The sequence below is a fragment of the Orycteropus afer genome, unplaced genomic scaffold (genome assembly GCF_000298275.1).
Source record: "Orycteropus afer afer isolate SDZICR_OR568_19922 unplaced genomic scaffold, OryAfe1.0 scaffold00222, whole genome shotgun sequence".
Lineage (NCBI taxonomy): Eukaryota > Metazoa > Chordata > Mammalia > Tubulidentata > Orycteropodidae > Orycteropus > Orycteropus afer.
This window is the reverse complement of record NW_006921809.1, coordinates 2,757,553-2,778,726: the sequence shown is the minus strand read 5'-3', so window position 1 is coordinate 2,778,726 and position 21,174 is coordinate 2,757,553. Positions and strand designations below refer to the sequence as shown.

At 39.3% G+C, this 21,174-nt stretch overlaps 1 protein-coding gene across 1 annotated transcript in view; it reads right to left on the bottom strand.

Moving 5' to 3' along the window:
* Positions 1–14,760, bottom strand: part of OTUD6B (OTU deubiquitinase 6B) — a 26,557-nt gene extending 11,797 nt beyond the window's left edge. The window contains 5 exon segments of the mRNA XM_007948746.2: positions 4,005–4,317; positions 10,498–10,578; positions 13,510–13,661; positions 14,581–14,728; positions 14,731–14,760. Coding sequence (XP_007946937.1) covers positions 4,005–4,317; positions 10,498–10,578; positions 13,510–13,661; positions 14,581–14,728; positions 14,731–14,760 — 724 coding nt within the window.
* Positions 14,761–21,174: the final 6,414 nt, after the last annotated feature.

The window sequence follows — 21,174 nt, the reverse complement described above, 5'->3', positions numbered from 1 at the left end:
TTGAACCGCCAGCCGTCTGGTTAGCAGGCAACTGACTTAGCCACTATGCTACCAGAAGTAAAAAACGCAGAATATAAAACTGTATACATAGCATGATCACAAATATATCTAGATATATCCATAGAGCAAAGCCTGAGATAGGATTATAAAATTACAGAAAAGGAGAAAAAGTATTTTCCAAAACTGAATGTAATTATCTGGTAACAGCTAAGGGCCTATCTCAGACTATTGCAATGGAATATAAAACATTTTTCAGAAAAAATAAACATAAAGAAAACTCAGGTGATCTTAAAAAAGACCAGATTAACTGGACTGGCTGAGTCAATGGGAACCCCCAAGACTATCGCCCTGTAATACCCTTTGAATTTTGAACTGACCACTCCTGAAGGTCACGTTTCAGCTAAATAGCTGACTGGGTTCATGAAATAAACAATATCACCCATGAGTACTGTGATCGTTTAAAAAACATCATCTATGGGAGACTGAACAGTGAATAGCAAAGAGAAGTTGGGGTGGGGGAGTGGGGAGAACTAAATTAACAGAAATAGAAGAACCAGAACAAAAATGATGAGAATGTTGACACACTGTAGCCAATGTCACTGACCATTATGTATGTCGTTGTTGTTATGTGCTGTTGAGTCGGACCCAACTCATAGTGACCCGTACTTGGGTTTCCGAGGCAGTATCACTAGGAAGTAGATTGCCCCATTTTCCTTCCAAGGAGTGGCTGGTGGGTTTGAACCACCAGCCTTCTGGTTAGTAGTCAAGCCTTAGGCACTACGCTACCAGAGCTCCCACCACTAACGGGTTTTTTTTGTTTTTTGTTTTTTTTTAAGAGAATATTTTAGTTGTGTTTTTGGTGAAAGTTTGCAAACTTTATATAATGGTATAGAGATTGTTAAAAGGGAACCTAATTTGCTGTGCAAACTTTCACCAAAAACACAACCAAAATATTACCTTAAAAAAAAAGTGAGTATAAATTGATATGATTACTGGGAACATAATTTAGTAAAAATGGTAAGATCATTTAAAAGTTCATATATGGGGCAGTAATTCTACTCCTAGAAACATAACTGAAGTAATTAAATATATTGTCAGAGATTTTTAGTACTGGACTCTAAAGCACAATTATAAAAATAAAAAGTAAATAAATTATGGTACAATCATAAGATGAAACATTATACAACCATTAAAGATATCATATTTTAAGTAACATTAATGACACTGGAAACATTTATTCAATAAAGTAAAAGTGTAAAAATTCACATTACCAATTCACATTACTTACACATTACCAATTCTGTGTAAGTAATGAAAAATTGGTACTAAGACTAAAAGCGGTTTTTATTTTTTTACAATTATATGTATTATCTATTTTTTATCAGCCCATTACATTCATAATAAAACCTTCTATCGTAAAAGTGTTCATACCATGGAGATAGTATACTAAAGTGTTCTATGTACATCTTCTCATTTAATCCTCATAAGCACTCCTTTTGAGGCAAGAATTATCAGCTTTAGCAAGATAACTGAGACACAGAAATCTCAGTAAATAGTTTAAGGTCACACAGTTACTAATGCCACTTGAACTCCAAAGTCTGTGCTCCTCATTATTATGTTATATTACTTAAGAAGGAGCCCTGGTGGCACAATGGTAAAATGCTCAGCTGCTAGCCGAAAGGTTGGTGGCTGGAACCCAACACCACTCCCTGGGAGAAAGATGTGGTAGTCTGGTTCCATACAGATCACAGCCTTGGGAATCCTATGGCACAATTCCTCTCTGTTCTATAGGGTCGCTATGACTTGGAATTGAATCCGTGACAATAAGTATACTACTCAGGAAAGTAGGGAGGAAATGAAATGAATTGGAGACTAACTGAATATTGGGACTTAGATTGAGGGTAAAAAAATGCTGATAAAAGCTTTTACCTAGGGTACTGGGTAGGTGTCACAGGCCATGAAAGAGAATATAAAGAAACCAGATTTTATTTTGTTTATGAACTACCTGAAGTATACATATTTCTTTCAAAGCAAGCTAAGTTTGAAATTAGTCTCATTCTAAAAAGATACTTCTAAACCCACTGTTGGGGAGCTCTGGTAGCATAGTGGCTAAGGCACTTGACTGCTAACCAGAAGGCTGACGGTTCAAACCCACCAGCCACTCCTCGGAAAGAAGATGGGACAATCTACTTCCATAGTGATACTGCCTCGGAAACCCAAGGAGGGGTCGCTATGAGTCGGGTCCTACTCGACAGCACATAACAACAACAACAACAACAACAACAAACCCACTGTTACTGAGTCAACTCCAACTCCTAGTGATCCCCACTGGGTTTCCAAGGTGGTAAATCTGTACAGAAGACTGCCTCATCTTCCTTCTATGGAGGGGCTGGTGGGTTTGAACAGCAAACTTTCTGGTTAACAGTCAAAAAGCCTTAGGCACTGTGCCACCAGATCTCTTAAAAGAGAAATATAGCAGGTGTAATTATCAGGCCTACGTGGCATAGAAGAAACAGGTTTTGAGCAAAGAAATGAAATCACCTAGAAAGACTATCTTAAACTGTGGTTCTCAAACTTCAGCAAGCATCAGAATCTTTGAAAGACTTACTAAAACACAGATCCCTGGGCCTAGTCTCTAAAATTTCTAATTTAGTAGGTTTGAGGTAGGGCCAAGAATTTCTAACAAGTTCCCAGTTGACACTTATGCTGCTGGTCTAGGGGTACCACTGAGAACCAACAGTCTAATGAAGTGGTTATTAACTTTGGTTACCAACTGAGAATCACCTGGGAGTTGGAACATAAAATAATTCTTATGAAAAAAATCAAAATCTTTGGGAACCTAAGATTAGTATGTTTAAAGCTTCTCAATGATTTCAAAGTACAGCCACCAAGAACCACTGATCTAAAGGGAATAAAGAAAAGTGACTAAAGAAAGAATTGTGATTCATTTTAGGGGCAATCTACTACTACCTCGGAAATCCAAAGAGGGGTTGCTATGAGTTAGACTTGACAGGAGTGAGCTTGGTTTTTTTTTTTTAGGGACTCCAATCTTCATGTCTAAGAAGTCAGCACCCCCTTTTTGGCATTTTATGCTAAGGTTTCTCCCAAAATAAAGGATTAAAAAGAGGAATTCATTTTCCAAATCATTCTCTACTTAATGATACTTAGGCTTTGTATTTCCAGAGACTGGTCAATGCTTACCTCCCTCTATTATCTAGCACTTTGTTAAATATATACTCAACAATACATTTTTTTTTATGATAATGATGAACTTATTCCTATTTTTTTCTCTTATATAAAATGAATGTATTTTACCAGAAAAATGGGAAGGTACTTAAAACTAAAGGATCTTAATCAACCAGCTGAGTTCCTGGGTAGTGTTAACAGCTGGAGGTCCAGTCCACCCAGAGGTACCTTGCAAGAAAGGCCTGGAGATCTACTTCCACAAAACCAGTCACTGAAAACCCCATGGTGCAGTGCCACGATGACATACGGGATGGCCGTAAGGCGAAGTCAACTTGAAGACACCGGTTTAATAAAACACGTACCAGTATCTATTAAAACTTCAGGTAGACCCTGACTTACGATGGGGTTTCATTCTTAAGACTCTGCTAAGCTGATGCTGACTTAAGTCTAGTATCTCGTTTTTTTTCATTATTATTGCCTTTTATTATCATTATGTTTATAAATGTGGCAATGTTTTGAACAGTAAATCATAAAACTGAACATCTAGGTGTGAACACCTGTGAATAACATCAGGAAATTACGCGCTGCAACCTATCACTAACAAGAAGTACAAAAAGCAAAATGGATTGTTTTAAGCACAACTCATCGTAATGCAATTATGTCATAACGTGATTAGTCAGAGACTACCTGTATAGAAAATAATTCTGCCTAAATGCTGTGATTTTTTCCTCATAGGATCATATGGACTTTTCTTATGCTTGAGCTCAGGAAACATTTTATTTAAAAAAAACAAAATATAGTAAATGAAAATAAATTACCTAGAGTACACATATCTCCTGTATTAGGGTTTGTTAAAAAGGGCAGAAAGTCTTCCACATGGCTTTTCATATATTCAGCAGTCTGGCTTCTTAAGGCAGCCACAGTCAGAGAGCAATCCTTTTCCTTCAGCTGATCTTCAATGGCTCTATACATGCAGTGGCCATCAGATGGAATATGTTTAATTTCCAACTGCCTGGCTGCCAATATTTGAGCAAGTTTTTGACTTTCTATGTGTCTGGCTCCAGATAAGTTCTCAATTTCAGCTTCAGCTATCCTTTCTTCCCGTTCCTTTTCCAATGCAGCTTTCTTTTCCTAAGAAAAGATTAGAATGTAGGAAAAGTTAATTCAGATAATTAGTACTGATTCTTATTATAGCGATGGAGATGTAAGATTCTCAAACATTTTGGCTATTTTTTTCCCTTCTCCCACAACCACTACCATATTGATCATCTGAACACTTAAACCATTCTACACCGTGAACTCCTTTAAGGAAAAGCTATCTTATTCTTCTGTATGTTCCCAGCACCTAGCACTGTACTAAGACGCAAGAGAGGCCATAAATTTTTCTCTAAAATCTACTTAAAAATACATGCTAAGGGAAGGCAACACTGTTAGACAGGTGGAAATAAGTATTGATTTGGGTGAAGAGAAGGGCAATGTACCAAATATGAGTGATCAACATGGTGGCACTGAGGAAGAGGAACACATAGAGAGGTACACGGGAGGTACAGACAACAAAGATGAACCCTTTTGCACATACAGTACTGCAAGGTCAGTGAAGGCAAACATGGGTATACAGGTGGATAGATGGGTGGACAGGCTGAACTATTAGGTATGTCTATGCAGCGAGGAGTGTACCCAAGACTATGTATAGGGTTGGCAGACAATGGTTCTACAAGTATATTTGTATGTTCTGTAAGAATTCCCAGGTGTGTATAACATAATGCACAAAACATTGTTCCACCTCCTACTTTGGCGAATAGTGACTGGGATCTTAAAAGTTTGTAAGCTGCCATCTAGATGCAATGATGGGTCTCTCCTCGTCCAGAGCAAAGAATGAAGAAAACCAAAGATTCATGGAAAGAATCAGTCTTAGCGACTGGTACACCATGCGATCTGCAGCCTATACAACTATGAGACCAGAAGAACTAGATGATGCCCGGCTACCAATGTCAACAACTTGTAGGGGGATCTACGTAGGAGATCTTGGATAGAGAGGGAAAACAATGAGGAACAAAACTCAAAATAATTTGGGGGAAAAAAAAAAGAGGGACCAGGGTTGCTGGTCTGATAGAGCCTGTGGAACCACTGAGACTATAGCCCCTAGCTGCCCTTCAGGTCTGGAATTGAACCCAACCTGTGGTTTCCAGCCAAACAAAAGAGAGGCATAGGAGCTGAACATTTACCTGAGGCAGATACACTTCTTGGAGAGAACAATTATGAGAGAAAGAAGGGCTGCTTATGCACAGAGAGACAGCTCAGGGGGCAGGAGTACATGGAGGGATGGACACAGAGAAGAAGTAACTATCAGGAGGAAGTGCGAGGGGAGCTATTGCATTGGGGTAAATTGTAGTCAGTGTCTTGAGACAAAGTGTATGTGAACTGCTGTAAGGATAGTCAATTTGTTCGGTAAACTTTCACCCAGATCACAATTAAAAAAATTAATAAAATTTTACTCATGAAATTAAAAAAAAAATACATGCTAAGTTTTCAAAAACTTTACTCAAGTTATTGTCTTAAAACTGGGTTGTCCTAAGCCTTAAAACACATCATTACCACAATCAAGCCCAGGTTAATGGAAGCTTTATTTACTGCTCAACCTGTAGGTACTACTACGTGAAACCCTTTAGATGGGCAGAGACCGATCTCCTTCTACCTTGCTTAAAAGAAATGTGCGCGCGCGCGCGCACACACACATACACACACTTAATTAAACACATTATCCTTTATAAAACATTAAAGACAGGCTAAAGTTTCCCTTAAAGACCACTGCCAACTCTGATGCCTTTTCTAGAGGGCATTTTTGTGTGTATATCCTTCCAGATTTTTTTTCCTACACAGTCTCATAAATTAGATGTATTCACAGCAAACAAATTTAAAAAAAAAAAAAAATGGCCCCATATATTGCTTTCTGTAACTTGCTTTCCTTATTCAGATGTCTTAAAGAGCTCTTCCCATGGCAATATATGCAGTGATGGGCTGGGAAGAGGTCAAGGAGAGATCTGTGACATAAAGGAAGGATGTTGTTGTTAAGTGCCGCTGAGTCAATTCCAACTCACAGCAACCCTATAGGACAGAGCAGAACTGCCCCACAGGGTTTTCTAGGCTACTGCAGGAGCAGACAGCCAGGTCTTACTCCCACAGAGACCCTGGCTGAAGTCAAACTGAAAGGATGGATAGGAGGTAAGAAGACTGGAAAATAAAGGAGAAAAAATATCCTAATAATTGGACTAGCAACAATCAAACTCCAGAAAACATGGTGTACTTCATAGCTGAAAACAGTTCACATAAATAGAACACCAGAGGAAAGGGGCTAGAGATGAGCTTGGGGGCAAAGACAGGTATATAGTTAATATACATGAAGCCTAGGCATAAAAAATAAAAAGAAACTAGAAGAATATATGCAAAATATTTACAGCACTTTTCTCTACATGTAGGATTATGAGTCAATTTTACTTTATTTTTTTCTTTGTGCTTGTCTGCATCTTTCTAGTTTTCTACCCAGAGCATATTTCACTTGTATAGTCATAGGGAGAATTTTTCTTTTACGGGGGTTGGTTTTTTTAATGTGACACAATGAAACAGTTATACAAAATTCTATGTCTTGCTGTTGGTAGCAAATCACAGTGAAGGATCTGGTAAACCAAGAAAAAGGGCGGGAAAAGGTAAAGAGTTATCAAGTCCCTACCTCTCTGGCTCCTCCCTGGGGCAAGAAAAGTTAACGGGAAGGCAAGTTTCGATTAAATTTAAGGTTACATACTTATACTACAGGAGCTCTGGTAGCATAGTGCCTAAGGCATTTGACTGCTAACTAGAAAGCTGGTGGTTCAAACCCACCAGCCACTCCTCAGGAGGATTGGGCAATCTACTTCCATAGTGATACTGCCTCAGAAACCCAAGGAGGGGTCACTATGAGTCGGGGCCGACTAGACAGCACATAGCAACAACAACACTTACCCTACAGACCTTCTTACATGCCATACTACAGAATTGAAAATGGTTTCTCAGTTACCTGAATCAAAAGCAAAATACAATATAAGCCTATGTAATATCTTTCCTACCAATTCCAACCATACCAGAATTAACCTAAGTGCATGTGTTTCATGGCATACCTACAAATGGGGATCACAGAGGCCTAACATCTTAAAACACAAGATGGCACCATTACTTGATAAAGAAAATTTTCAGTGTTTAGAAACACTTTTTGAGGGAAGAGGGAAGATAAGCACCTTAGATATCATCTAATCCAAAACCCCTCATTTTCCTCTTCTGAGGAAACAGCAGGCAGAAAGATTTCCAAAGGTCATACAGCTGGTTAGAAGCAGAGCAGGGACCAAGGACAACACAGAGTTCCTTCTATCCAGGCACCTGAATCAGAATAAAAGTTGGGGCAGATGGGAGCTAGAGTTAATGATGTCATGTACTATTTACTGGAAGAGTGGAGCTTTATTCTATCTGAAAAACAATTTAATCTCTAAAATATTAATCCAATCATTTCAATATTTTCCTCGTGTTTTGCTTCAATATTATGAAGCAATTAAGTTTCTTCCCTAGGGCACTAGGTGGAAAATCCCTAACATTTTTTTTCCCAGGAAAATATAGATTTCCAATGGCACTAGACCAGTTTGACTTCTTCAACTACAGTACAACGCAACACACCACTGTCGAGCTGGATCTGACTCATAGCGTCCTCTCCTTGGGTTTCCGAGGTGGTATCACTACAGAAGTAAATCGCCCAACCTTCCTTCTAAGGAGAGGCTGGTGGGTTTGAACTGACAGCCTTCTGGTTAGTAGTCAATTGCTTTAGGCACTACGCCGCCACCAGTAGTGGAGACAAAATGGTACCAGTGAAGTCTAATGAAAATGTGTGCAAGATGAAAATAGCATGTAACAAATACATTGTCAGTAAAACTATAGTCATGATGCTAAAACAAAAAGAATTCTTAAGAAGAATCTTGAGCTGGGTACTAGTCCTGAATGCGTACACAGCTTTCCATATGCGATTGAGGCAATCTGGGATTTAGCTTTCTCATCTGCAAAATAATGAAACTGAACTAGATGTCATTCCAATTCTCAAAATTCCATTTTTGGAAACCAGCTGTTCCAAGTCCTACTTTGGGCTTTTTCCACTATACTAAAGAGCTTCCACTAAAGTTCTTTGAATTCCAATTCAATACTCTTATGCTTTACTAGATTAAAAATAAGAGATTTGCATGTAATATTGCACAATAAAAACATTGCTACAATAATTTCCATAGTTTTGTCATGTTTCTCAGAATTGTATCCCAAACATAAACACCTTTAGTTAGTTGCCTTTTATTTCTTGGTGCCTTTGACAAAAAAAAAGTTCCAAACAGTCTAATACTCAATTGTAAACTTTCTTCTGTTCTAGAATTTCTTTTAATATAACAAAGTAATAAACTTTGAGGATTATTTGCTAGGGTATTTTCTCTGCCCGGTGTTCAAGGAGCTGACTATGAAACATACTAAATTTCCTAAGGGTTTATCTGAAGGTATTATACAACATAAACAACACAACATACTGTATTTTATGAGAAAAATACCCAAATGTTTGAGAAATGTAGAGTGTTATTTCTTTTGTTGCCTAAGGTCCAAATAGGAATGAACAAGCTTTCAAAAAGACAGGAAGAAGTTGTGTCTTTGAGTATTGTCTAGAATTAAATAAGCTACTATAAAATGTGACATCACTGAGTTGATTCCTAATTAGATGCAGATCCAACAAGTTATTTCTAATAGAAACTAGATGAGAAATTGGAAGCTGTCACAAAAAGAATGTGTATCCTAAGGAGGGACTTGAACTAAATAACCTCCAAGGTAACTTGAAATCTAAATTCCACGATTCTGTGAAATTCACAATCATAATACTTATACAAGTACAGTGTACAACTAGGAGAAATGTTTGACTATTTACAACTTAATCAACTTTTTAACAACATAAAAAAGACATTGCTCTTAGCTTGCAATTTTTAACAGGCATACAATGTAGCACTTACCACAGTAAACAATACTTTCATTTGTTGACCCAGTAGTTCCTCAAGCTTCATGAGGGCTTTGGAAACAGTCTATTATTTAACAAGCACAACTGTATAAAGTTGTTATTGTTGTTTGCTGTCAAGTCGACCAACTCAGAGCGACCCCTCCTTGGGTTTCTGAGGCAGTATCACTACGCAAGTAGATTGCCCATCTTCCTTCCGAGGAGTGGCTGGTGGGTTTGAACCACCAGCCTTCTGGTTAGCAGTCAAGTGCCTTAGGCAATATGTCCCCAGTGCTCCCTCTAAATAATTATAGTTCCTTCAAATTCCAACCCATCGTTAACATTTAGTATAAAGCATAACTGTCTCTTCTCTGAATGTTAATGGTAATTAACCATCATATAGGTATCTATGCATTGCCATCAAGTCGGACCCGACTCATAGTGACTGCTCCTTGAGTTTCTGAGGCAGTATCGCTACGGAAGTAGATTGCCCAACCTTCCTTCCGAGGAATGGCTGGTGGGTTTGAACCGCCAGCCTTCTGGTTAGCAGACAAATGCCTTAGGCACTATACCACCAAAGCTCATGATTTCATTAAAAAATTTGTATGTCTGTGTATCTTGGTTTCCAACCCACTTTGACACTTGGGTTACACAAGTAAACAGAAACAATGTTCTGGAAATTCCAGGTTTAACTCCTTGTTCCACTACTTAATATCATGATTTCTTAACCATGATCGTGCACTGGATTCTTCTACACTATGACAATTCTAAATTTTAAGCCTGGGATAAAAACCAAAACAAACAAACCCAATGCCATCCTGACAACCCCTCATGTGTTACAGAGAACTAAGCTCCAGAGGGTTTTTTGGCTGTAGAAGCCTGGGCAAACAGATTTGTAAAAATTATCCTTTGAAAACCTCCTCTTCCCAGCCCAACCCTACATTAAGAACTGCAATCTGGATGTGTTACTTTATTGCCTTAGGCCTATTTTCTTATCTAAAAAATTGGGATAAGAGATCCTATTTCACAGAATTATTGCCAGAACTAAGTAAGAGTTCATGTAAGCAGCCCAGCAGAGGGTCTGGCACACAGCAGGTGCTAACAAAGACCAGCTCAGGTGCCTTACACTGTGAACTCCAGCAGCTTTTTATTCTCTTCCTATACAACCTACAACAGACTGAGCACAAATCACTAATTTAAGTACATGGTGACATGACACCTACAACAGACTGAGCACAAATCACTAATTTAAGTACATGGTGACATGACTTTCATACCCGTCTCTTTTGTGCTTTTGATATCCGAGGTTGCTGATTCTCAAGAACCAAGCTTGAAATGTTAACGGCAACAGAATCTATCTGAAGAAAACAAAAAAATATTACCAAGTTAATGAAAAATACTTTCAAATTAATATCAAAACTATTAGATCATTAAATTATTACAGAAAACAAATGTGTAATCCAAAATTTCAAATTTGAGTAACAACACTAGATAACATTCAAAATAGCACAGTTTTATACTTGTTCCCTATTTTTCAGAGATCATTTTCAGATTCCCAAGCAGCTTCCTGACTATCCTTCAAAGACATACACTCATGCTCTTCTTTCTTTGATCATGCTCGATCCTTCTAACTACTGTTTCGCCTATATATTTCCTCTAAGACATAGCAAAATTCGGTATTGACTTTGAGTAAGACAGCTCCCATTCTGAATTCTGACTTTGGCACTTACTAATTTTTCACATAACGTGCACGCACATATAATGTGCACAGAGTACACAAGAAACTAATGCACAAAGGGGGTGGTTACTGTGTAACCTGGACGTTATTTGCATGAAAATATGGTAATAATTTGACTTTGGGAAAAACATCTCAGTCTAGCTCTAAGCCTGTTCCCTCATTTGAAAAATGGGATTATCTACACTTAGCTCATAAAGAATACCTCATTTTGTATTACTAAACAGAACAAAACAAAAAAAACAAACTCAGCAACCCCACCTTGGGTTTCCAAGGCAGTCTGGTAGCATAGTGCCTAAGGTACTTGACTGCTAACCAGAAGGCTGGAGTTTCAAACCCACCAGCCAGCCCTCGCAAGAAAGATAGGGCAATCTACTTCCATAGTGATACTGCCTCCGAAACCCAAGGAGAGGTCCTATGAGTGGGTTCGACTGGAGGGCACATAACAACAACAACAAGAGGCAGTATCACTATGGAAGTAAATTGCCCAATCTTCCCTCTGGGGAATGGCTAGTGGGTTTGAATCGCCAGCATTCTGGTTAGCAGTCAAGTGCCTTAGGCACTATACCAAAACACATGCAACATGTTAAACTGCTGAGCACAAAATACTCACTCAGCACCACACCCTTCCCTTCCCTGAATATTGATAATGCTTAGAGGGTATATAAGATCCTGTGCTGGCTCACTCAATTCGTTACTACCTTTATAACCTTAAATGTAGCAACACCAGCCTTTCTCCACTCTACTCAGCCAGAACCTGATGAATACTGTTTCTTGATTCTGGGAAGGTGAGCTTTTCCTATCTTCTCCTCTCTACAAACTGATAATTACAGGTTAAAAATATATTTAATCTGTAATCTCATTAGAAATTAGAAATTACAACTTATCCTACTATGCAAACAGTTATTATATGTTTCTCAAGTAAGAAAACAGAAGAGGCCAGATTTATAACAATGTGGCATAAAAATTAGTAGCTAGTCCTCTATTACTACAACTAGTTATGTAAAGTTAAATTTGCTTTTTGTATGGCCCATATATAAAGCCTTTTAAGGCCTCTAACACAAGTCAGAAGCCTTCAAGGCTGTCCCCTAATCATCAAAATATGAAAATCAGATGGTGATTTCAAAGAGTAATAATCAAATCTACTGAAAATAGCATTCTTATGAATATTTAGAGGAATGTGCCAAAATTTACAAACCACCATACCGACAACAGGTGAAATAAACAGAGGTTCTTTAAAAAAAAAAAACCAGAAAGTAATGACATGAGTCTTCAGGTAGTGTTAAACACATTTAAGTTAAACACAGTTATCTTAATGGAAAAGAGCAGTTTAAAGTAGAAAAGGAGTCTCTGTTTTAACAATTATACAATATGTAGCTTAAGAATCAAGCATCTTTGTCCTTGGAAACCTATGGAAAAAATCTAAATTCAAAGGCTAGAGAGAGCAAAAACAACTATCTCTAACAGAAGAGATGGGAAAACAATTAGTAACATGATTGTGACAATGCAAACACCAAGGCTGGGATCTTTAAGATTGCCAAATAAAGTTTAAAACCAAACCCACTGTTGATTCCAACTCACAGCAACCCCCACTAGGTTTCCAAGGCTATAAATATATGAAAGCAGACTGCCTCATCTTCTTCTCAAGAGTGGCTGGTGGGTTCAAACCACCAACCTTTTGGTTAACAGCCAAATGCCTTCACCACTAGACAACTAGAGCCCCTTAGTTGTTTATTAGACTGGTTTTTCCCTTGTCAACAACTAACCAGACAAATCAAATTTAATTATAGTAGCTAAGATTTTGCATAACCCTAAGAACTTTCTACCTGTCAAAGGAGAGGTTTTAGTCTACAGTCCTTGGTATCCAAAACCCTTGTAATAAGCCACCACACCATACAAAGATATAGCTGAATTCAATAGTACTCATACCCTCAAGTAAGATAGCTCCAATTTTGATGTCTGATTTTGGTAGTTTATAGTTTGACTTTGGGATAAACTTCTTAATCTTTCTAAACCTTCTTACTCATTTGCAAAAACGGGATTATCTACACTTAACCGCCTCAAGAATATTTTATGTGAGGTATTAATAAGGATTAAATAAGACAAAACAGGCAACACGTTAAAGGTGCTAACACACAATATATATTAGCTATAAAGAGAAAATAAATCTTAGTTAAAATGATAAAAGTTAACATGCTCCAATTTACCCAAGAAACAAGATGAAAAAATTCACTCATTACAACTGTTTGTAAAGTGCTTTTATAATTAAAAAATAATTTTACGTTTGCTGTCCCATTTGATAGTTCCAAGAATCTGTGCATCAGTATCTGTATCACCACATGACTGTGGGAAAATCTGTCCTCGGGGAGATTAAACAACTTTGAAAAAACACACTACCACGTACACCTGGTCAAAAATATTCATAAAAGACAATGCCTGAGCATAATAGATTTCATATCCCCACCAATTATGACTTTACATAGTAAAGTTTCACAGAAGTGGGTAATTGTTTTCAAATGCTACATAGCTCAAGTCAAACAAACATCTCACATACCTTATTCTCCTTAGAAGTTAGCTTCAGTTGCTCCAGTTCCTCTCTGTGTTTCTGCCCCATTTCTGCTTCCAACTTAGCAACATCTTCTATGAGTTGCTTCCTCCTCTTTTTGTCATTTTTGGGAACAGCATTCTTCATACCCTGAATTTTAGCTGAAAAGCCACCCAAATCAAGTTAGACAACCAGGAGTAAGAGAAAATGAGAAACAGGAACAAAAAAGAAATAGTGAGAAAAGTATTTTAAAAAGTAGCTATGGAAGCAAGAACAGTCATTACATTAGAATCACCAGACAGCTATAGAGAAAAATCCAGATAAAGCTAGGACGAAATATGTATCTTTATTCATGTATATATCTCATTAGCAGCCGGAATGCTACTTGGAAGCGAAAATGGCCAGACTTCGTCTCACCTACTTTGGTCATGTGGAGAGAAGGGACCGACCATTCCCTGGAGAAGGATGTCATGCTTGGTAAAGTGGAGTGTCAACGAAAAAGGGGAAAGCCCTCAACGAGATGGTTCGACACAGTGGCTGCAATGATGGGCTCAGATATAGCAGGGTTCGTGAGGCTAGCACAGAACCCGGCAGTGCTTCGCTCTGTTGTGCTATGGGTCGGAGACGACTCCATGGCACCTAACAACATATCTCATTAACGTACCGTGACTTTGAGTTGTTTGGTGGGTCGAGAGGAAAAAAAGTACCTGACTGAAGCAAGTTTTAAATCTTTCACGAGGCATTTCAAAATGCATCCCAAATAAACAAACCTCTTAGGGCCAAACATCTGTAACTGGGACTAGAAACGGCGTTGGAAGCGGAGAGAGGGATGAAGGTCTGGGTCCAAAGCGGTAATCTCGGACGGGGGCGCGAGTAGGGGAGCGCAGTGGGCCTAGAAGAGGGAGCCTCTGAAGGCCTGGGGGTTAAGGAACAACCGGGGCAGGCGGAAGAAAAACCACGTGCTGCTTTGGGAATACCTAGGAAAATCAAGACCAGCCGCCCTTCAAGATTTCCCAGAACCGACCCGCCACGCGCCCGTCCTGGGTCGGGGAAGCTTCTAGGTTCCCACTTCCCCATCACCTTGCAACTCCTTCTTCTCTTTGCGATGCCTTCTCACCAGCAGCTCCTCCTCATCAAGCTCCTCCGTCAAGATTGCCTCCATGGCGACCAGGTAGCCCAGCACACGCGCTGGAAAAAATCTGCACCACCAATTACTAGACACCTTTCACCCCACCCCTCAACCCTCACTCTGGGTACCATTGGCCACAGCTTACACCTAGCCCCGCCTTTAAGGAGGTACCGATCTGAACCGCGCGGTTGGGAATGAGTAGAAAGAAGAACGGGGTACTGCGCATACGCAACACCGTGACCTTACCCTTGCTCTGATGGGGCGGGGTGGCAGGAAAGGAGCGCGACGCCGCGCCACACTGTGGACTCGCCTGGTTGGAGTCTGTAGCCCCGCGATTGCCTACTGGGCTTGAGTCCCTTGAGCAATAAAGCTACACGCCAAGCTATTGGCCCTGAAGTGGGGCGCGCAGAGATGACGTATGAGGAACTTTTTTTTTCTTTAAACATCCATTTGTATTTTTTCCATGCTTTGCAAGAGTTTGTTCAATTTTACTTTTGTATTCCCGTTGCTACGTAGACCTATTGAAAAGGTAAGGAAGGAAAATAAACCATTTTATTAAGAATGCCTATAATTATCAGGTCGTTATAAGTAAATTTTACATCGAGGTCAGTGTTACAAAAATAAAATCAATCAAGCGGCAAATTAAGTTCTGCTTATTGTTTTCAAGGTTGTAATGCCACAGTTCAGAAGAAGGGAACAAAGCTAAGTAATTGAGAAAATATAGCCTCTTGGAATGGATATAATAGTGGAAACCAAGGATATAAGAACCACTGTTTCTTGTAGTATACGAGCTTAAAGAGGATGAACACTGTCAGAGCACACGAAAAATATGGAGAGGAAAGATGTAACTAATAAGATTCTTCAAATTAAAATAATGAGCCTATAGGAAGAGCAAGTTGGATCGGGCATGAAATCTAAAGTAAATGTGAAACGAAAAATTCTCACAAAATGCAGAGAAAAAGGGATAGGAAATCTAGATAAAGATACAGGAAGAAGAGAGACCTGGAAGGCGGATTCAAGATGCAATCTGTGCGTATTGTTGTTGTTGTTGTTGTTATGTGCCGTAGAGTCAAACCCGACTCATAGCGACCCCTCCTTGGGTTTCCGAGGCAGTATCACTACGGAAGTAGGATTGCTCAACCTTCCTTCCGAGGAGTGGCTGGTGGGTTTGAACCGCCAGCCGTCTGGTTAGCAGGCAAGTGTCTTAGCCACTATGCTACCAGAGCTCCCTGTGCGTATTAGGAATACCTAAAACAGAACAAAGCAAACGAAACTACAGCAGTAATTAAGGACCTAAGAAAATTTCCAGAGTTCAAAGAACCAGATCTGCAAATGGAAAAAGCTCATAGGATACCTTTGATGAAAAGAAAGCAAGACATGGAAATATTCTGATGACGTTTTTAAATCTCAATAAATAAAAGGGGAAAAAAAATACATGTATACAGACAAAACAGATTATCTGTAAAGGAGCAGAAATCAGGCTGACCTTACATTTTCCTTTCGAAACACTAAATGTCAGAAGACAATGGAACAATAGCTACAGAGTTTTAAGGGAAAATTATTTTTAATCAGGAGTTAGTACTCTGCCAGCCATGTTATTTCCATACAAAGGAAGACATCTCAGATAAGTGGGAGTTAAGACAGTATGTAGTGACCTTTAAATCTTTGTGAAAGATAACACTGCAGCCAAGAGAGACCATGAATTAAAATTACTGAAGAGAGACAATTGTCTGAAAGAATAAGCATTAAAACTAGGTAAACACCATTAAGACTACCTGTTGCCACTGGAGTTGATTCAGACTCATAGTGACCCCACTACTATGGAGTAGAACTGATCCAAAGGATTTTCGTGGCTGAAACGTTTGCAGAAGCAGGTAACTATGCCTTTTGTCTAAATTATTATATGTAAGATTTAAAACAATGCAAACAGATTTATAAGCTGGATCTAAAATGTCATTTCATATTGTTTTAAGCTGTGAAAGGGGCATGCTAAATGTTCAGTATATGTTGTTGTTAGTCTGACTCATAGCGACTCTGTGTACAACAGAACAAAACAATACCTGGTCCCGCGCCAGCTTCACGTTCCTTGCTATTCCTGAGCCTGTTGTTGCAGTCACTGTGTCAGTCCAGCTCTTTGAGGGCTTTCCCCTTTTTCACTGACCCCCACTTTACCAGCCATGACATCCTTCTCCAGGAATGGTCCCTTCTGACAACATGACCAAAGCAGGTGGGACAAAGTCTGGCCATTCTCGCTTCTGAGGACCATTCCAGCTGCACCTCTTCCAAGATAGTTTTGTTCCCTCCTCTGGCTGTCCATGGTACTTTCAGCATTCTTTGATAATGCCACAACTGAAAAGCTTCAACTCTTCTTTGGTCTGCCTTTTTCATTGTGCAGCTTTCACATGTGTATCAGGCTATTGGAAATGGCATGGTTTGAGTTAGGCACCTTACATACACTTCAAAGAGATATCTTTGCTCTTCAGCAATTTAAACAGGTCTTTTACAGCAGATTTGTCTAGTTAATACATAGTCTGATTTCTTGACTGCTGCTTCTATGGGTGTTGATTATGAAGTGAAGTAAAATGAAATCTTTGACTTCAGTCTTTTCTCCATTTATCATGAAGCTGCTTATTGGTCCAGATATGAAGATTTGCATTTTCTTTATGTTGAGCCATACTTCAGACTGTAGTCTTTAATCTTCACCAGTAAATGCTTCAAATCATCTTCACTTTCAGCAAGCAAGGTTGTGTCTCTGTCTGTTGTTAACCGGTTGTTAATGAGTCTTCCTCCAATCCTAATGCCATGCTCTTCTTCATATAGTCCAGTTTCTCAGATTATTTGTTCAGCATACAGATTGAATAAGTATGGTGAAAGGATACAACCTTAATGTACACCCTTCCTGATTTTAAACCATGCAGTATCCCCTTGTTTTGGTCAAACAACAGCCTCCTGGTCTATATACAGGTTCCTAATGAGCACAATTAAGTGTTCTGGAATTCCCATTCTTCTCAAAGTTATCCATAACTTGTTATGATCCACAAGTCAAATGCTTTTGCATAGTCAATAAAACACAAATAAACATCTTTCTGATATTCTTTGCTTTCAGCCAAGATCCATGTGACATCAGCAATGATAACCATCGTTCCATGAACTCTTCTGAGTCCTACTTGCATTTCTGGAAGTTCCCTGTCAGTATGCTGCTGCAACCATTTTTGGCTTATCTTCAAAATTGTACTGGACGCTTCACTGAAACCTGTCCACCATGGGTGACCCTGCTGGTATTTGAAATACCCATGGCATATCTTCCAGCCTCATAGCAACATGCAAGCCACCACAGTACAACAAACAAACTTGTGGGTTCAGTATATAGGACACATATGTACTGGTTTATTTTTAGTATGAATGCTAGAGGTAAAGATACATAAGTTCTTTAGTTACCATTAGTAAAATAATTGGGCTTTGCCATTATAAATGGGACAGGTAGTATAAAGTGATACTAAATGTTAATTTGACAAAATAAGAAGCCAGTAGATAACAGTTTCATTTCATTTATATTTTCAGTTATATAGCAAAAAATATAGTAAGTTTACCCCTTATGTTAAAACTGATAATTTAATAAGAACTTAATTTCCAAACCACTGTTTGGAGAGAAATAAAACCTTGTTTTACATCCATCTTACTTAGGGGAAAGCAGTATTTATTGCTTCATATATGAGTTCATTGAATTTTACATTGAGGTAAGTATTCCAGACAAAAGTAAAATATATGCATTCTGATTTTTTGAATGAAGGAATCATAGCAAAAGAAAAACAGCAAGAAACCATTAAAATTAGCATAAAATAAACCAACAGGAAACAAATAAGTTATAAGTTGGAAAAAAAAGAAAACCAAACTCACTGCCGTCAAGTCAGTTCCAACTCATAGCGACCCCTTCTTGGGTTTCTGAGATGGTATGTCTACAGAAGTAGATTGCCCAGTCTTCCTTCTGAGGAGTAGCTGGTGGGTTTGAACCACCAGCCTTCTGGTTAGCAGTCAAATGCTTTAGGCACTACACCACCAAAGCTCCTTGTAACACTCAGAAACTTGTTAAATACCTACATTAAAAAGATTCAACTTGGGTCAAAAATCAGTCTGATCCCAGATATTCACGTTAGTATTAAACAAAGGATACAAGAATTCAAAGGTAATGGAAACCATAACCAGAGATGTACAAATTGAAAGCAACACTTTTATTTGACAAAAATGAAGAATTTAATAAGTTATTTTACATTTAGAAAAGATACAGTATGGAATGCAACATTTAAGAGACTTTGTATTAAATAGAACAGGTTTGCTGCTCTGATAGAGCCTGGTGCAATCCCAGAGACTCTGGCCCCTGGCTGCCCTTTTGGTCCAGCCAAAGGAAAAACAGGCACATGAGCTGAATATTTACATTAGGTAGATATATTCCTTAGAAAGATCAATCATGAGAATAGAAGGGCTGTGTATGCAAGGGAGACAGCTCTAGGGGCAGGAGTGCATGGGAGGGAAGGACACAGGGAAGAGGTAACTATGGGGAGGAAGTGGGAGGGGAGCTGTTGCATTGTGGGAAATTGTCAGGAGATAAAGGACCTCTGGTAGCATAGTGCCTGAGGCATTTGACTGCTAACCAGAAGGCTGGCAGTTCAAACCCACCAGCCACTCCTTGGAAGGAAGGTTGAGCAATCTATTTCTGGGGTGATACTACCTCAGAAACCCAAAGAGGGGTCACTATGAGTTGGATTCAACTCGATGGCAGTGAGTTTGTTTTTCTGGTGTTTTTTTTTTATTTTTTTGGTCATGAGACAAAGAGTTTGTGAGCTGCTGTATGGAAAGTGAATTTGCCCTGTAAACTAACCCACATCACAATAAAAATTTTAAAAAAGAGACTTTGTATGGTAAATAATTTGACATTCATATATAAAATATATGTTCCATATCTTGATGTGGGGGTAAAGGACTGCATGCCAGATAAATGTCAGTTTTATACTTTTTCCTCACTATGAAAGAATTACACAAATATAAAGGGAAAAAATGAATGAAGATTTATTTGCCATGGTAAACATTTAAGGACAAACAACAAATTGGCAAATATACCGATACATACTACATAAATAACCAACCAAAGAAGGGACGTAGGTGTGGTGTTTTCTGACCTCTAATGTCTCGAGGGGGAGAGGAAATCAAGATGAACATCACTGGCACAAGGCTCCTTCCTGTGAAGCAGTGGTCAGACATGCCAACAGCCTCCAGCCTTCTGAAAGTAACCATCCCTCCTACAGCACTCACTATTACTCTGTTGGGTTTCATAATTCATTGCAGTGGCCACACAGAATCCACAGAAAATACTCACAATTATGGATTTATTAGGAAAGTAACAGGTTACAATTCCAGATCAGGAACACTCAGGATACAATTCTTTGATCAGTACAGGCTCCCTTTAGCCATGTCGAAAGCACACCTCTCTTTGGCCTTTGGCTTCTCAGCGTGGCCTTACTCCTGCTTGGGCAAGTGTAACAGAGCTCTTTCAGCTCTGCTGATAGGTGCACCCCACTCCATGAGCAAGCCTGCCCAAAGATACTCGCTTTCTTACTCCATGGGCCAGAAAGCCCTCCACTCTCTTGTGCCGGTCTCTTGTTTCTGCTGCTGCCGTCCCTTTGCCAAGAAGGTGCAACACAGGGATTTCAGATGCAAGGACCCACTCTACTCCTGGTTCTTTCTTGATGGCAGTGAGATCCCCCTTCCCACCGCTGGAATAGCCCATGTTAAGCCTAGTGAGATGACAAAACTGACCAATCTCCACATTAGGGTTCCAAATACCTTATTTCCATGGTCCTGCCCCCACAAGGGTGCCATGTACCTTATTTATATTATCAGTAAGCTGTCCAACCCCTGGGTGAGCCACAAGCCTTACATTTGCAGAGTTCCACCCAGCCATCTGGTAGGAGTTACAAAGACCATGGCTAGAAAAACCATACCAAGTAATTGACTTCCCCCACTACACCAACACATGTATAAAAAGATGTCTTATCCCATGTATAGGGTTGGCGGACAGTGGTCCTATAACTCTATTTATATGATCTGAATTCCCAGGTGTATAGCAGAGCTGACAAGGGATAAGGTTGTAGTCATTTCTTGGTCACAGCCAGCTACCCAGAGGGACTGAGTAGTTGAACCTGTGGGCTCAGAACCATAGTCACAGGGGACATCAAGCTCAATTGGCATAACATACTACACAAAACATTGATCCACCTCCTACTTTGGTGAGTAGCGACTGGGATCTTAAAAGCTTGCAGGCAGCCATCTAGGTGCAACAATGGGTCTCTCCTCATCTGGAGCAAAGAAAAATGAAGAAAACCAAAGATTCATGGAAACAATTAGTCCTAGCGACTGGTACACCATGTGATGTATACGCAGCCTATGCGACTATGAGACCAGAAGAACTAAATGGTGCCCGGCTACCACTGTCAACCATTTGGAGGAGGATATATGGAGGAGATTCTGGACAGAGAGGGAGAACAATGTGG